Source organism: Lasioglossum baleicum, chromosome 15 (assembly GCF_051020765.1).
Source record: "Lasioglossum baleicum chromosome 15, iyLasBale1, whole genome shotgun sequence".
Classification (NCBI taxonomy): domain Eukaryota; kingdom Metazoa; phylum Arthropoda; class Insecta; order Hymenoptera; family Halictidae; genus Lasioglossum; species Lasioglossum baleicum.
Genome location: NC_134943.1, coordinates 10537086 through 10553260, shown reverse-complemented (window position 1 = coordinate 10553260; position 16175 = coordinate 10537086). Strand labels below are relative to the sequence as shown.

Here is a 16175-nt window from a genome sequence, read left to right as displayed (position 1 = left end):
CGATCGGTTTCACAGTCCAGTGTTCATTCGAGATTCGGTGGTCGATCGTGTTCGCCAGAAATGATCGGAAGAGGTACACGATGCTTTTACGTCTGCTGCGCGTTGTTGATCGTCTTCGGTCTGACCAGTGCCAGCGATCTCGCCCAGAGTCCCGCGTCGATCGATCGTAGCAAAGAGAACGCGACCGTGGTCGAATCCGTTGCTGAGAAAACTATAGAGACGGTGTTCGACGAGGGAACAAGACGAGACGCGATTCCCTTGAAATCGGCCAAGGGTTGGAAGATCGGACGAGCCAGTTCGGCCAGAGACAGCTACTTGGAGGCGTTGAGCCACTCCCGCACCAGCACCGACCCTCGCGAGGGAGTCGTGTCGACGGATGCGACCAGCCCCTCTCAACGAAGAAGAGAGTACATCTCCGGCCCGGTCTACACCGGCAAGGATTCCGACACGCATCCGCGAATCGTTTACGGCTCTCCGGACCGGGATTCCTTCTCCATGGTTCCGAGCGATTCGTACAGCCTTCCCACTCGAGGATCCACCGATTTCACCGGCTTCCAAAACTCTTACAGTCAATCGCAACCCCCTAGAGCAACCTACGGTCCTCCCAGCCACAGCTACCCTACAGCGCCTCACAACTACTCGCCGCCGCAGCAAGGTGAGGGAAGAGGTATCGTATCGCGTTCGCGTTCAACGTACTTCCTGTTTTTTTTTTGTTTTTTTTTTAACGATTTTTTGATGATTGCGTTCGGGAAATATAATTCTTCGTATTCTATTTCATTGCTTTTTCGTCGTGCATAGCAATTTTCATACAGTTTTAGTTAACCGATCGTGTTCATAGAACGTACTTTGTGGACGTAGGTGTTTGAAGGTTCCAGGGTGAACTGAAACAAAAAATAAATAATTTGTAAGCTGGGTTGGGGTAAGTCCGCCCTAGTTTTTGCAAAGTTGGATTTTAAACTGATGTATTTTCAGTCCGGTATGTAAAAACTTCATGTTCTTGGTATCAAACTCTTGCCACAGTTATTACTGATGAATTGGTATTATGTAGGATTCTAATTTTCCTTGAAAATTATCATTTTAATAGGATATTGTACAAAGTGTCAACTAGCACTTACCCCGAAAATGGGGCAAGATCGTTTCTGAGAGTTAAAAATGCTTTCGAACCTTGTTTCAAGTGCTACGGGGCAAGAATAGAATGATTAACAAGCCTGCTATTAAAATGCTTCTTATTACATGAAATTATATAGTTTAGTTTCATAGTTATCCGTTTTTAAACAAACATGTACTTTATGCTGAAATATGAAAGGGGATACAGTGCTTTTAAAACAAAGTTTAAAAATGCTTTCGAACCTTGTTTCAAGTGCTACGGGGCAAGAAAAGAATGATTAAATAAAATGCTTATATGGTTTAGTTGCAAAAGGATGCTTCTCCTTTAAAAATTCCCAATTTGCATGAGCCTGGCTATTGTCCAAACTACAATATAAAGAGAGAAGAATGGTATCGTCTGAAAGAAGAAATATGTAAAGAAGCAGGCTGTAAAAAGAAATCGATTTGTTGACCGTGTCGCTCTGAGGAATCCCTTAAAAAGTAAAATAGCGAAGGAAGTTGACACGTTGAGAGTTCGTAAAGGGAACGAAGAAATGGCGAGTCTGAATTTTGCTCAGGCTCGAAGATGCTTTAATTTCGTACGACCGGTCGTTCATTTGTAATGCTTAGACTGCGAATCTTTATGCAAAATAAAAACTTTCTCCCTGAATAGCAACAAACTGAGCTGAAATAAATAAAATTTCAAATCTCTAGCTCATCGGGAAGTTAGTTTAAAATCAATCGCAAAATTTCTACCGAACAAACAGACAGACAGACAGACAGACAGACAGACAGACAAGAAAGCAAGCTAATAAAAACGTGGTAAAAACGTGGTAGATTGAAAATAATATAACAGTAGCATTAAATTCGTCTAATGGTTTTGCGATTTTAGATTACACCAGCCAATTTTTGTCATAAATGCATAAAATCCGCAGTCTTCGAATGCTGATTAAGGGTGCTGCCCGCGGCGAAAATCGTTGACAGGCCTGTGATTTTTTTCAGCGTATGGTCCACCGGCGCCCGTCTACGGAGCACCCCATGGAATCTCCGAATCGCCGACCTTCGTGCTTCCGACGATTGACTTCTCCTGGCCGTTCGCGCTCAAGCTGAACGCCTTCACTTTAGCCAAGATCATTCTGAAATTAGTCATCTTCAAGATGATCGTCAAGTTCATAGCCGTGATTTGCTTGCTTCTCTTTATTCCGAAACTCGAGATCAAGAAGAAAGTAAACAGGCCGAGCATGCAAGACGATGACGACGACGACGACGACGACGAGGGTCGACGATCGCTAAATGGTAATGGCCCAATGTTTCCACTATCGTTGTTTTCAGAAATGCCTAGAACTGTTCGAAACTCTTCGTTTGGTTTCAGGAGAGATTCATCCGAGATTTTGGAGGCGCTTGAACGAGCTGGCAGCGTTCGCGAGCAACGCCTTCGAGGAATACGAGAGCTTGAACGGCGCTGGTCGATCGAACGAGGGCAGCATCGAATTCCGCGAAACCTGGCACGATTACGACCTCTTGTTGCGTAGTTACGCGTTGGAAGAAGCGCGATCGAAATCGTAGCGTTTATAGTCGACGAATTTGTTGATCCAATATTTATTTATCGCTATTTATATGATCGTTCGCGACGCACGAGTCGTCGCGAGACTTGCCAAAGGTACGCCGTATCCGACAGCCACCGTGTCCATGTACGCATGTACGAAACGAATAAAAGATTCGCCCTGAAAGACGTTCGATCATACGAAATATCTTGCGGTGTGGACGATGTCAAAACGCACTAAAAAGTATGAAATAATTTCCATTTAATTTATGTGAATACACACGAACTTAAATACAATACAATCTTTCCGGAGATGGGGCAAAATTGAAAATTTTCGACACTGGAAATTACGAAAATCCTTGGATTCGTCTACATGCTTTCACATATTAATGTATCTTCTCTTCCCACCTACTGATATCCAAGTTCACCATATTCCAATGAAGTTATAATCAGCAACATCTGCCACTTGGAAAATTTTCAATTTTACGCCGCCTCCCAAAAGATTGTATTGTATTTAAGTTCGTGTGTATTCGCATTAATTAAATGGAAATTATTTCATACTATTTAGTGCGTTTCTTCGGTCGGATTAATTTTTTTTATAAAATTTTTTTATTTCACACTTTTTAGTGGAACGAGCAGAATTTGTAGAACACCGTAGGATGGTTTTTCGGTCTTATTGGTTATTTGCAATAAAAACCGCAAAGAATGAAAAAATGCAAAATTTGTTTTCAAGGGACCAATCAGGAGACATACCCTACAAAATGCAGAAGGTTTCGTGCTGATTGGTCCATCCGTCTCGGAGTAATCGGTGAACATACGTGAAAAAATTCATTCTTCGCAAATAAAATCGTAAGGAATAAAAAAATTCAATTTTTTTCACGGGACCACTCCGGGGACATATTCTACAAGATGCAAAAGGTTTCGTTCCGATTGGTCCATCCATCTCGGCGTAATCGGCGAACACTCATAGAAAAAAAAGGCACATACAGATCGAATTGAGTAACCTCCTCCTTTTTCGAAGTCGGTTAAAAACAACCGAGGCCGTACTCGCAAACAAGGCGAATAACGAGATAGTTAATCGCTCGATGTTATACCGAATTGAGGCCGCTTACGCGATGCTTCCTCGAGGCTTTCCGACCAAGTTACGCGCTGGTCAATTTTTCTTTCGTCGCGTTCAGAAGTGGTACACGTATCGAAACTGATTCTCCCCCGTTTCGTCGTCTCGTTGAGAAAGGAGGGACGAGAGTTTGGAGGGAAATGATTGCGCGATCGCTCCTCCATTGTTCGCCAATCTCGACGGTTGCGCGCGTTGGTCGCGTTCAACGAGGATGCAACCCGAAAGACAAGCGTCCTACTCGGTCGAATTAGTCTAGAGTCGTCCGCGACCGATCGAAGTAGCTCACGCGAGATCTCGTTGACCAATATGGCGCGCATGACCGAGAGCCTTTACCTGTTGCTTCTTCTTTCGACGATAGCGATTCGGCGCGACCTTGCCATACCGTGGTCCGAAGCTGCGAGCGATTGCGTTGTTCCGAATTCGAAGGTCGATCGACTAACAAGCGCGGATCCGGGATCATCGGAATCGGCATCGATCACGGGGACGCGGATTGCGAACGTGGCGGAAGACAGCGATCTCTCGACGTTCCTCGAGGAACTCGAAGGTCGGCTGTCGCGACTCGAGAGGAGACTGAGGGCGGTCGAGCAACCCGGTGAGTACTAGGGCTGTTACTTTCCTTCGAAGGTCGAACATATTGAGGCTTCGAAGCTTCGAATTTCGGAGCTTCGGTTCCAGAAATTTCGAAAGCGATGAGTAGACTGAGGAACTATACCATATTTGGGCACTTTACCCTTCTAAATTCTGTCATATTTTATATCCTAGCATTTTTAGAAAATTTTCAAAAGACATAATTGCATGCAGTAGACTGCGGAAGTTCATGCAGTTATGGCTTTTGAGAATTTTCTAAAAAAGGTAGGATATAAAATATGACAGAATTTAGTAGGGTAAAGTGCCCAAATATGGTATAGTTCTCTAGTATGGCACTACCTTATATCTTGTAAAGGGAAGTCGCACTCTAGTGAGAAAATCCTCAAACGATAGTTTTCCAAGTTTACTCAACATATTTTTGTGGTTAGATTTTCGATAGTATCTTTTTCGAGGAACGTAAGTGATTTTGAAATGTTTGAATATGTCTGTAGTTTCAGTTTATTTATATTAACGTTTGCCAACTGTTGGTTCGGGATGAAATTCATTTTCTTTTTGTCAGTAGCTAGTATTATCAGTCCACGTGGAGTTCTCAATATGGCACTACCAAGAGTTCCCTAATATGTGTATAGCTATTGACACTCTTGCTGTGGGTGCCGAATATGGCACTAGGTGTCATATTAGGGACTCAAGGTGTACCATATTAAGAACCCCTTTCGCTGGAACCTGCAAATGACACCGCAAAAAAAAATATTTTTCCCAAGCTGTATTCATTTTGGAACAAACTTGACCCCAGAATCTTATAGAGAGGAAATCTACAACTGGTAATTTTTTGGTCGACGAAAAGAGCATTCTAAAATAATTAAAAAATGACGTCAACAAAAAATGATTCATATTTGGGCACTTTACCCTACGATTCGAAGACTTCGAAACTTCGGGCACTTCGAAGGCTTCGAAGCTTCAATAATTCGAAACTTCATACACTTCGAAGTTCCCTTCGTTCCTTCGAAGAGTCGAAGCTTCGGGAATGTAACAGCCCTAGTGAGTACGGCTACCCGGAGATCGCGGTTCGATGTTCGACGGATCGTTTAGTTTGGCAGATGGGCGCGACCGAGGAAGACTGGGAGATCTGCGCGGAGGGGCCGTGTCGATGTCAGCCCGAGATCAAATCGGTGTCCTGCTGGAGACAGGACTTGTTGGATCTTCCGGCTGCGCAGCTTGTCCCGCGGGACGTGTTGAAATTGTAAGCTTAGGCGTCGCACGGTACGAAACGAAACGCTAAATGATTTCGCGCGATACTTTCAGGGACCTGGGAGGGAATCGATTGACGGCGCTCCACAGAGACACCTTCTTGGACATGACGCGGCTGAACCACCTGTGAGTAGAGCGCGTCGCACAATATGATATTTCGATCATTCAGAATCACTCGAGCAATCAGAAGAATTTCACTTGAGGCTTATTTCTATTATCTGAATGCGATGAAAAAAGAAAAACAATAGTGATTCCGGGAGGTGTTGCTTTCAATGTAGGAGTAAATACGCGATTTTCTAAAAATGTTCAATTTCGGAATTGTTAGGTCGAGTCATAAATAACTTCCGATGCAGCTAGGTAGAACCACGACAGGTTCTTTTACAATTAAAAACGGTAGTTATTTATGTCTCAACCTAATAAATTGCTCTAAATAAAAACGAAAAACAATAGTGATTCTGGGAGGTGTTGCTTTCAACGTAGGAGTAAATACGCGATTTTCTAAAAATGTTCAATTTCGGAATTGTTAGGTCGAGTCATAAATAACTTCCGATGCAGCTAGGTAGAACCACGACAGGTTCTTTTACAATTAAAAACGGTAGTTATTTATGTCTCAACCTAATAAATTGCTCTAAATAAAAATGAAAAACAATAGTGATTCTGGGAGGTGTTGCTTTCAACGTAGGAGTAAATACGCGATTTTCTAAAAATGTTCAATTTCGGAATTGTTAGGTCGAGTCATAAATAACTTCCGATGCAGCTAGGTAGAACCACGACAGGTTCTTTTACAATTAAAAACGGTAGTTATTTATGTCTCAACCTAATAAATTGCTCTAAATAAAAACGAAAAACAATAGTGATTCTGGGAGGTGTTGCTTTCAACGTAGGAGTAAATACGCGATTTTCTAAAAATGTTCAATTTCGGAATTGTTAGGTCGAGTCATAAATAACTTCCGACGCAGCTAGGTAGAACCACGACAGGTTCTTTTACAATTAAAAACGGTAGTTATTTATGTCTCAACCTAATAAATTGCTCTAAATAAAAACGAAAAACAATAGTGATTCTGGGAGGTGTTGCTTTCAACGTAGGAGTAAATACGCGATTTTCTAAAAATGTTCAATTTCGGAATTGTTAGGTCGAGTCATAAATAACTTCCAATGCAGCTAGGTAGAACCACGACAGGTTCTTTTACAATTAAAAACGGTAGTTATTTATGTCTCAACCGAATAAATTGCTCTAAATAAAAATGAAAAACAATAGTGATTCTGGGAGGTGTTGCTTTCAATGTAGGAGTAAATACGCGATTTTCTAAAAATGTTCAATTTCGGAATTGTTAGGTCGAGTCATAAATAACTTCCGATGCAGCTAGGTAGAACCACGACAGGTTCTTTTACAATTAAAAACGGTAGTTATTTATGTCTCAACCTAATAAATTGCTCTAAATAAAAACGAAAAACAATAGTGATTCTGGGAGGTGTTGCTTTCAATGTAGGAGTAAATACGCGATTTTCTAAAAATGTTCAATGTCGGAATTGTTAGGTCGAATCATAAATAACTTCCGATGCAGCTAGGTAGAACCACGACAGGTTCTTTTACAATTAAAAACGGTAGTTATTTATGTCTCAACCGAATAAATTGCTCTAAATAAAAACGAAAAACAATAGTGATTCTGGGAGGTGTTGCTTTCAATGTAGGAGTAAATACGCGATTTTCTAAAAATGTTCAATTTCGGAATTGTTAGGTCGAGTCATAAATAACTTCCGATGCAGCTAGGTAGAACCACGACAGGTTCTTTTACAATTAAAAACGGTAGTTATTTATGTCTCAACCTAATAAATTGCTCTAAATAAAAACGAAAAACAATAGTGATTCTGGGAGGTGTTGCTTTCAATGTAGGAGTAAATACGCGATTTTCTAAAAATGTTCAATGTCGGAATTGTTAGGTCGAATCATAAATAACTTCCGATGCAGCTAGGTAGAACCACGACAGGTTCTTTTACAATTAAAAACGGTAGTTATTTATGTCTCAACCGAATAAATTGCTCTAAATAAAAACGAAAAACAATAGTGATTCTGGGAGGTGTTGCTTTCAATGTAGGAGTAAATACGCGATTTTCTAAAAATGTTCAATGTCGGAATTGTTAGGTCGAATCATAAATAACTTCCGATGCAGCTAGGTAGAACCACGACAGGTTCTTTTACAATTAAAAACGGTAGTTATTTATGTCTCAACCGAATAAATTGCTCTAAATAAAAACGAAAAACAATAGTGATTCTGGGAGGTGTTGCTTTCAATGTAGGAGTAAATACGCGATTTTCTAAAAATGTTCAATTTCGGAATTGTTAGGTCGAGTCATAAATAACTTCCGATGCAGCTAGGTAGAACCACGACAGGTTCTTTTACAATTAAAAACGGTAGTTATTTATGTCTCAACCTAATAAATTGCTCTAAATAAAAACGAAAAACAATAGTGATTCTGGGAGGTGTTGCTTTCAATGTAGGAGTAAATACGCGATTTTCTAAAAATGTTCAATTTCGGAATTGTTAGGTCGAGTCATAAATAACTGCCGATGCAGCTAGGTAGAACCTATTGTAAAAACGATAGTTATTTATAACTCAACCTAATAAATTCCCCTAAACGATCGAAACATCACACTGCGCTTCGGCGAGATCGCGACGGGATTCCGTGATGGAACTTGGCGTCGTTCCAGAGACCTCAGCGACAACTCCATCGAGCATCTTCCGTTGAACTTGTTCTTCTCGCTGCATGCCGTCACGCATCTGAGACTGAGCAAGAATTTGCTGAGGGAGCTGCATCGCTCTCAATTCTTCAGGATGCGCAATCTTCGCATGCTGTGAGTGTTTATCGAATCTAGCTCGCGATCGTTCTCGAAAGAGAACAATGGAACGGATAAAATGATTGCGTTTCGACGCAGGGATGCTTCCTCGAACAGACTGCGAGCGTTGCCGGAGAGTCTGTTCCTTAGCACCAACCTGCTGGTGCTGCTTGATCTGTCGTGCAATCGGATTGGGACGCTGACGGTAGGTACGTTTCGTGGATTGACGATGCTCGAGGAGTTGCTCTTGGGTAAGAACCGTCTCTCGACGTTGCCGAACGATCTGTTCGGGGACCTTAAGAGCCTCAGGTTTCTCGGTTTGGAGGATAATCGACTGAAGGCGTTGCCCGACGAAGTTTTCCGCGGACAGACGTCGCTTCAGGAGTTAAACGCGAGAGGCAATCAACTCGCGGAGATATCCGCCGGGTTGCTGGCCCCGCTCGAACAGCTGCGCTCTCTCGAAATGTCCAGCAACAAAATATCACGGGTAAATTTCCGAATTAGAATTAGTTCAGAGTCCGCTCAGCTGGAAACCGCGCGTTTCTTGTTTTTGATTGTTTGACCGCGTGGACACGTGTGAACGAATACCAAGACGCAAATGTAAATAAGATCCGCGCGATCGAACCATTGAAAACAAAAATCGCGTGGTGTCTGAACGGTCTCTTAGTCTCTCGACTTAGTTTGCTAGACTCCTAGTTTGGTAGACTCCTAATGTGATAAACTCCTAGTATTCTAGATTCCTGGATTGTTAGATTCATAGTTTGCTAGACCCCTAGTTTGCTAGACCCCTAGTTTGCTAGACTCCTGGATTGCTAGACTCATAATTTGCTAGACTCCTAGTATGCTAGACTCCTATTGTGTAAGACTCCTAGTTTGCTAGACTCCTGGATTGCTAGACTCATAGTTTGCTGGACTCCTAATGTGATAAACTCCTAGTATTCTAGATTCCTGGATTGTTAGATGCATAGTTTGCTAGACCCCTAGTTTGCTAGACTCCTGGATTGCTAGACTCATAATTTGCTAGACTCCTAGTATGCTAGACTCCTATTGTGTAAGACTCCTAGTTTGCTAGACTCCTGGATTGCTAGACTCATAGTTTGCTGGACTCCTAGATTGCTAGACTCATAGTTTGTTAGACTCCTATTGTGCTGGACTTCTAGTTTGCTAGAATCCCAGTTTGCTAGACTCAAGTTTGCTCGTTCCCTGTAGATCCACCCGTCCGCCTTCCACGGTCTTGCGGCGCTCAAAGATCTTCAGCTCGGCCACAATCGCATACGGAACGTGACGCCGGGCCTGTTCACGGGTTCGAGCTCGTTGGAGCGACTGGTTCTGTACGCGAACGGTATCGAGAGATTGCCGCGCGGTGCCTTTCGCGGTCTCTCAAATTTGACGTCCCTGTTTCTGCACTCGAACCATCTCAGGATACTGCACCCGGAGTTGTTCCAGGACACGCCGAATTTACAAAAATTGTAAGCAGATTTTTCAAACATTTTCTGATCGTCTTGTGATGCAAAACGGTACGTCTTTAACCCTTGTGTAGTCAATCGGGTACACGGGTGCCCATTTACTGTATTTCGTTCAACAATTTGTTAATGTTCCTCTAAAGAATATTAGAAAATGTCTCTGACTGTCCATTCTTCACTCGCTAATATATAGACTGCGGATCTTTATGCAAACTAAGAAATGTTCGCATTGATTACAGGACAGAGGAGTCAAATAAAAATTGTATTCTTCTAATTACCCTACTAAGCTGAAACTAATACGTTGATGTCCTTAAATATTTTTAACATGTCCACTTCTTTAAATTGTACGTGTCCATTTGTGTCATAAATGCATAAAATCCGCACAGTCTACTAATATATTATAGTCTTATAACGAGAATTTGTGCAAAAATGTTAAATACAGAAAGGTTTTAAATAATCTTTAAATACATTTTGGTCGACTACACAAGGGTTAAGACGTCTGTTTGGCGTCATCTAGCCGTCTGAAAGACGTCTACACTGAACTTGGCTACACCACACGACAAACCATGTCGTCCGTGGGCCGTTCTAGTCGAAATTCGTCGAAGATATTCCCGTGTGCCCGTTGAATTCTCAGGCAGCTGGAGTCGAACTATCTGTCCTCGTTGCCGGCTCGAATCTTGGATCCTGTTTCGTCGATCGAACAGCTACGTCTGGCTCGGAATCCATGGCATTGCGACTGCGCCGCCTCCTATCTGGCGACGTGGCTGCAGAAACGATACCGGACTCGAGCGAACGTCACCGCGAATTCGTCCGAGAGTTTCACGGCATGGGAGTTCGGAGCCGGAGCTGTCTGCAGAGGGCCCGGTACCCTGGGCGGCAGGATGGTGATGCGATTATCGATTTACGAGCTGTGCGAGGGACAATGGGCCTCGATGCAAGGCTTGGCGCCGCGATTGCCGGTCGATCACGGCTCGACCGCCGGTAACAACGCTTCCCGCGAAAAACCGGACCCACCGTCCTCGGAAGATTCCGCTTCTGAAATTTAGACAATCAACTTTTACTACGACTTCACCACCGGATTCTGTCTCCGAGCATGGAATATTACGAACGCAACGACGCTTACTTATCGCTACACTATTTTCTACCGGAGAGTCAGCGTTCTTTCGATCGATCTACCGCGGTCGTTATCTCGGTTTCGTGTTGTCGTCTGTCGACCCCGATTGACCGCGTCGCGTCGTTTCGTCTGCCCGATTGCGGGACGCCGAAGGACGCGTCGCGGGAAACGCGCGTATGCGTGCGTGCGTGAATGCGTGCGCGCCCGTTCACTCGAGACAGAACCAACATTAATATAACCAAGCAAACGGACCGAGCCGTGGTGGGGACAAAAGAGAGTTTGCTTGGATCGCGATCCCGTTCGATCCGAAGCGCAGTTGACGATACGCGATGGAAGGATCACGATCCACCGACGGAACAACGCTCCAGTTGCTGAAACGGATCCTCGAGATCCTGCGGGAGGAGAATGTGTTCGACGAGCCGGGTAACGAGCCTGTGGTGCGGTTCGTTCAGCCGGACGAGTTGAGGGTAAGCGTGTCGCGTCGCGTCGCTTCCCGGAGAAACCGACCGCGTCTGATCGTCCCGTTCGTTTCCATTTTGTTCGAAGAACCTGATGTCGATCGACTTGGCCGAGGAGCCGGCCTCCGACGAGGACGTCGAGACGGCGATCCGACAGACCATCAGATACTCGGCGAGAACGTTCAGCCCGCATTTCCACAATCAACTGTACGCGGGCATCGACGAGTACGGGTTGGCGGGCTCTTGGTTGACGGATGTGTTCAATACCAGCCAGTGAGTAGACAGATTCTCGCAACGCGATAAAACTATCAGAGCGTTATCTCGCGCGATATGCTTGACGTTACGCGCGATCCTTTAGGTACACGTACGAAGTCGCACCAGTGTTTACGTTGATGGAACGACTGGTCATCCAGAAATCATTAGATTTGGCCGGTTACCCTGCGCTGCCAGATGGCGATGGGATTTTGTGTCCCGGTGGAAGCATCTCAAACATGTACGGAATGGTGGCTGCTCGATTCAAAATGTTTCCAGAGGTGAAGACAAAGGGTCTCGCGGGTCTACCACCGTTGGTCTGCTTCACCAGCGAAGCTGGTCATTACTCGATCTCGAAGGGAGCTCATTGGCTGGGATTGGGGACTGATCAAGTCCGTAAAGTGAAGACCGATTCGTTAGGTCGCATGCTGCCCAACGAGTTGAGATCGGCAATCGCGGAGACCAGGAAACAGGGAGACGTACCGTTCTTCGTGAACGCGACTTGCGGAACCACGGTTCTCGGATCCATCGATCCGCTACCCGAAATCGCCGCGATCTGTCGAGAGGAGGGTCTGTGGCTGCACGTCGACGTACGTATTCGCGGGGAGTTCGCGAATCGTTAAGGGGTGGTCTTATTTTTGGGATTGCGAGGGTGCGGATGCGCCTTCTCGTTTCTCGATGATAGAGCTGTCTTCCGAATAATGCAAATTACGCCTCGTATATATGAGACTTTTAATAGATTATGTACTAGAGTAAACCGCGCTTTGTATAAATCAGGGACCGTAACTCTGTGGTTGTCAGGAAAAACGCCGCATGTGACAATTTCAAAAAATTTGAGTTCACTCGATCGTTTATAACTCAGAAACCAATTAACCAATTTCAATGAAATTTTCAGAGCGTATACAATTTATACAAGTTGACCAAACACACCATTTAAATTTTCGTTATTGGCCCAGCTAAAAAACTCGTGAAAATCAATTTTTACTATTGTTTTTCCCAATTCCGACCAAATGCATTTTTTCAAAATATTTTTTAGACGTCATTTACTAAACTAATTCTTCTAGCCTTACACAGAAATTGAAGTCGTTTGGTCCATTCATAAAAAAGTTATTCTGATTTAAAGTATGTGTGATCAGTTATGCTCGTTAGTGTAAGCAATCGAAATTGTTTTATCTTGTTGTATATGTTATCGTTGAGAGAAATTCATTTCGATCACTGATAACAATTATGAATGAGAGGAATTTATTTCGATCGCGCGCTCACAACAGTTATCAATGAGAGAAGTTCATTTCGATGTCTCATAACAGTTATTGATGAGGGAAATTAGTAATAGTTATTATAAAATAGTACAACTTTCAAATGGTGGACAATCAATTATTTCATAAATTTTTTATTCGTAAGATTAATTGCTGCAATCAAAGTTTAATGTGACAAACAAACAGATTTTGTGTTGTTCTTATGTTCTGTTGATACGTCTTGTTGTACGAAACCTTCTCAATGAATTTCACAGGCTTGCTCCTTCCGAAAAAGGGTAGACAACTCAATAAATAAATAACCAAAATGAATTTTCTCATCAATAATTATTATGAACAGGTGAAAAAGAAATTCGATCATCGATATATCTGTTATGAGTAGACTGCGGATGTTTATGCAAATGCATAATTATATAGAAATCTGATAAAGCAATGGGACTTAAACAGAAATATGTTTTGCGATTAGAGGATTCCAAAAATATGTTTTTTATTTTGCATTTTTTTGAATAATGCATATGTTTTGCATATTTCTCTTGAAGAACATATTATTTACCGTGTATATGCATATCTCATGCTCATACGAATCATTTATCTTGTTAAATTTATTTAATCTATTAATAAGCACTCGTATTATAACCGAATAGCGTCGATAATAGTCATACGCCGATATAATACTGAAAAAGCCTCAACAAGTTATGATGTTACGACCTTATATTGCTTGCTGAATCAGCTGTAAGAACACATGCAGCTGTTGGTTGCAGCGGACAAAAGTTTAAGACCGCTCTAAAGAAGACGATAACTTTTTTAATATTGTACTATACGATTTGAACTTTTTTGGGAAGCTAGAGCAATTAGTTTACTAAAGGATGTGAAAAGAAATTTTTTCAAAAATTGCAATTGATCGGAATTGTTGAAAAAAATACTAAAAGTTGACTATTTAACTTTTTTATGTGGGCTTATATTGAAAATTTAAAAAATACGTTGTAGATCTGTGTCAATTAAATATATTCTGAAAATTTCGTCAAAATTCAAGAAACGTTTAAAGGTGGTAAAAATTGCAGATTTTCACGATTTATTGCCGAAAATAAATCGAAATACTCCAGTATAACTGTGAAATGTCTGTTAATACTCGATATTGTACCTAACACTTAATGTAATATATCATTAATATCGGAAAAATTTGCATATGTTTCGAGCATATTTGCATATTTTTCGTGCATAAACTTCCGCAGTCTAGTTATGAGCGATCGAAATAAATTTCTCTCACCGATAACTGTTATAAGCGAGAGAAATAAATTATCGATAACTGTTATGAGTGTTCGAAATGAACATCTCTCATCGATAACTGTTACGAGCGATCGAATTTCTCTCATCGATAACTGCTTTGAGCAATCGAAACAGTTTTTCTTCGTCGATAATAGTTATCGAGGAGGATCCAATTTTTCGGACACCAATAACTGTTATTTTTAACCAAAAAGTATAAAAATCGATATATTATAATCATGTTGTTCTTCGAACATGTTCTTTACATTTTGTGTGCATTATCTTAAATTTCAATAATAATCAACTTTTCATTCATGATTTCTATCGTAGAAAATTTTAGAATAACTGTTATTTTTGGTCTCTGATATAAATTAAATCAACGAAATTTATTTAAAAGAAAGAAAAGCATAAGTAAAACACGTCGGGCCAGAAAATTGATCGAATCCCATGAGCAAACGAACAACGGTTTTATAAACAAACCGAAATCGAACCGATCGTTCCTCGTGATCGCATATATTCGTGCCCGACTTGAAAATAAAATTCAATGTTTAAATTTTGAAGAATACGGACACGAACTTGTGCAATCGTCTAATAGATTCATTATGTTCCTCACGTACGAAGTACATTCCAGCAGATCTGTTATCTATCGTTCCTGACTACTGAAAAAGAAGGCGCGTGCCGCACCCTCGTAATCCTGGAATCGAAACTACCCCCGAAACCGCGGTGTATGTATCGACCTCTTGTTTCAGGCTTGTCTGGGCGGTACGCTGTTGCTATCGGAGAAGTATCGAGCGCGACTAAAGGGAATCGAGCTGTACGTAATACGATCGAGTCGCGACCGCCGTATTGCGCGGTCGATTCCGTTTTGGTATCTCCATTGATCGTTCGGTTGTTGTTATGGTCGCAGCTCGAATTCCATGGCGTGGAATCCGCACAAGATGCTCGGCGCTCCGTTCCAGTGTTCGCTGTTCCTGATCAAGGGTAAGAATTTATTGCACGAGGCGAATTGCGCGGGCGCCAAGTACCTCTTCCAGCAGGACAAGCACTACGACGTATCGTGGGACACGGGCGACAAGAGCTTGCAATGCGGAAGAAAGGTAAAATATCGTATAGATCGCGATCAAAATCAATTTGCTCCTCTCCTACATTTCCGTCAGGTGGACGCCGTCAAATTATGGCTGATGTGGAAAGCGCGAGGAACCAGTGGACTTCGCGAATCCGTCGACAACGCCATGCACGCGACCGAGTACTTTTACGAACGTATCAAGAATCGCGAAGGATTTCGGCTCGTTCTTCCCAGCTACGAAAGCTGCAACGTCTGCTTCTGGTAGGAAAGAGAAAGCGTGATTTCGAACGTGTAGATTCGACCGGATCGTCTATCCTGTTGCAGGTTCGTGCCGCCGAGCATGCGCGGTGAACAGGAAACGCAGGACTGGTGGAACAAATTGTACAGGATCACGACGAAGATCAAGGAGCGCATGATGCTCGAAGGTTCGCTGATGGTCGGCTACACGCCGCTCTCCTACAAGAATCACGGAAACTTCTTCCGCATGGTCGTCACCTGTCAACCTCCTCCGACGGAAGCTTCGATGGATTACGCGATCGATAAGATCGAACGATTCGGCGGTGATTTATAAGCGGTTCGAACGAACGTCGTCCGTTTTTTTCTTTTTTTGTTTTGACACGGCTCGCCCTATCCGGACGAACGGTCGTTGCTTTATTGGTATTCTCGACGCGTCTCCGAGACTCAATGTGAGCCAATAAAATCGATGTGCCTCGAACGCACATACACGCATACTCATGCACTCACCCACGCAGATGCATACACAAAAACGTTCATTCCGGGTGCAACTCCGTTCGCGCACTCGTCCCATGCGATGGCACTGATTTGTTCGATATAAAACTCGAATAGAAATCGTTTGTCTGTACAATAAAAAGGGTAATCGTAGTTCTC

General features: G+C 42.7%; 3 protein-coding genes across 5 annotated transcripts; all 3 read left to right on the top strand.

Annotated features, from left to right (window-relative positions):
- Positions 1–60: 60 nt before the first annotated feature.
- Positions 61–2658, top strand: LOC143216661 (uncharacterized). 2 transcript variants are annotated; one of them, XM_076439938.1, is made up of 3 exons: positions 61–655; positions 2089–2382; positions 2459–2658. In XM_076439938.1, exons 1-3 carry the CDS (start codon positions 61–63, stop codon positions 2650–2652), a joined length of 1083 nt encoding a protein of 360 aa, XP_076296053.1. In that variant the 3' UTR covers positions 2653–2658. The 2 variants fall into 2 exon arrangements, with proteins under 2 accessions (XP_076296053.1, XP_076296052.1); XM_076439937.1 differs by having other exon boundaries at positions 61–667.
- Positions 2659–4051: 1393 nt separating this feature from the next.
- On the top strand, positions 4052–10927 carry LOC143216659 (uncharacterized). Of its 2 annotated transcripts, none has more exons than XM_076439934.1 (7): positions 4052–4338; positions 5424–5574; positions 5637–5708; positions 8293–8436; positions 8518–8905; positions 9628–9887; positions 10516–10927. In XM_076439934.1, the coding sequence occupies exons 1-7, from the start codon at positions 4053–4055 to the stop codon at positions 10925–10927; spliced, it is 1713 nt and encodes a 570-aa protein (XP_076296049.1). In that variant the 5' UTR covers position 4052. The 2 variants fall into 2 exon arrangements, with proteins under 2 accessions (XP_076296049.1, XP_076296050.1); XM_076439935.1 differs by having other exon boundaries at positions 8518–8627; positions 10516–10925.
- A 397-nt stretch (positions 10928–11324) lies between these two features.
- Positions 11325–16169, top strand: LOC143216660 (cysteine sulfinic acid decarboxylase). The gene is made up of 7 exons (XM_076439936.1): positions 11325–11462; positions 11542–11726; positions 11812–12295; positions 14971–15035; positions 15129–15318; positions 15379–15548; positions 15612–16169. The coding sequence occupies exons 1-7, from the start codon at positions 11325–11327 to the stop codon at positions 15856–15858; spliced, it is 1479 nt and encodes a 492-aa protein (XP_076296051.1). The 3' UTR covers positions 15859–16169.
- The last annotated feature ends 6 nt before the right edge of the window (positions 16170–16175 follow it).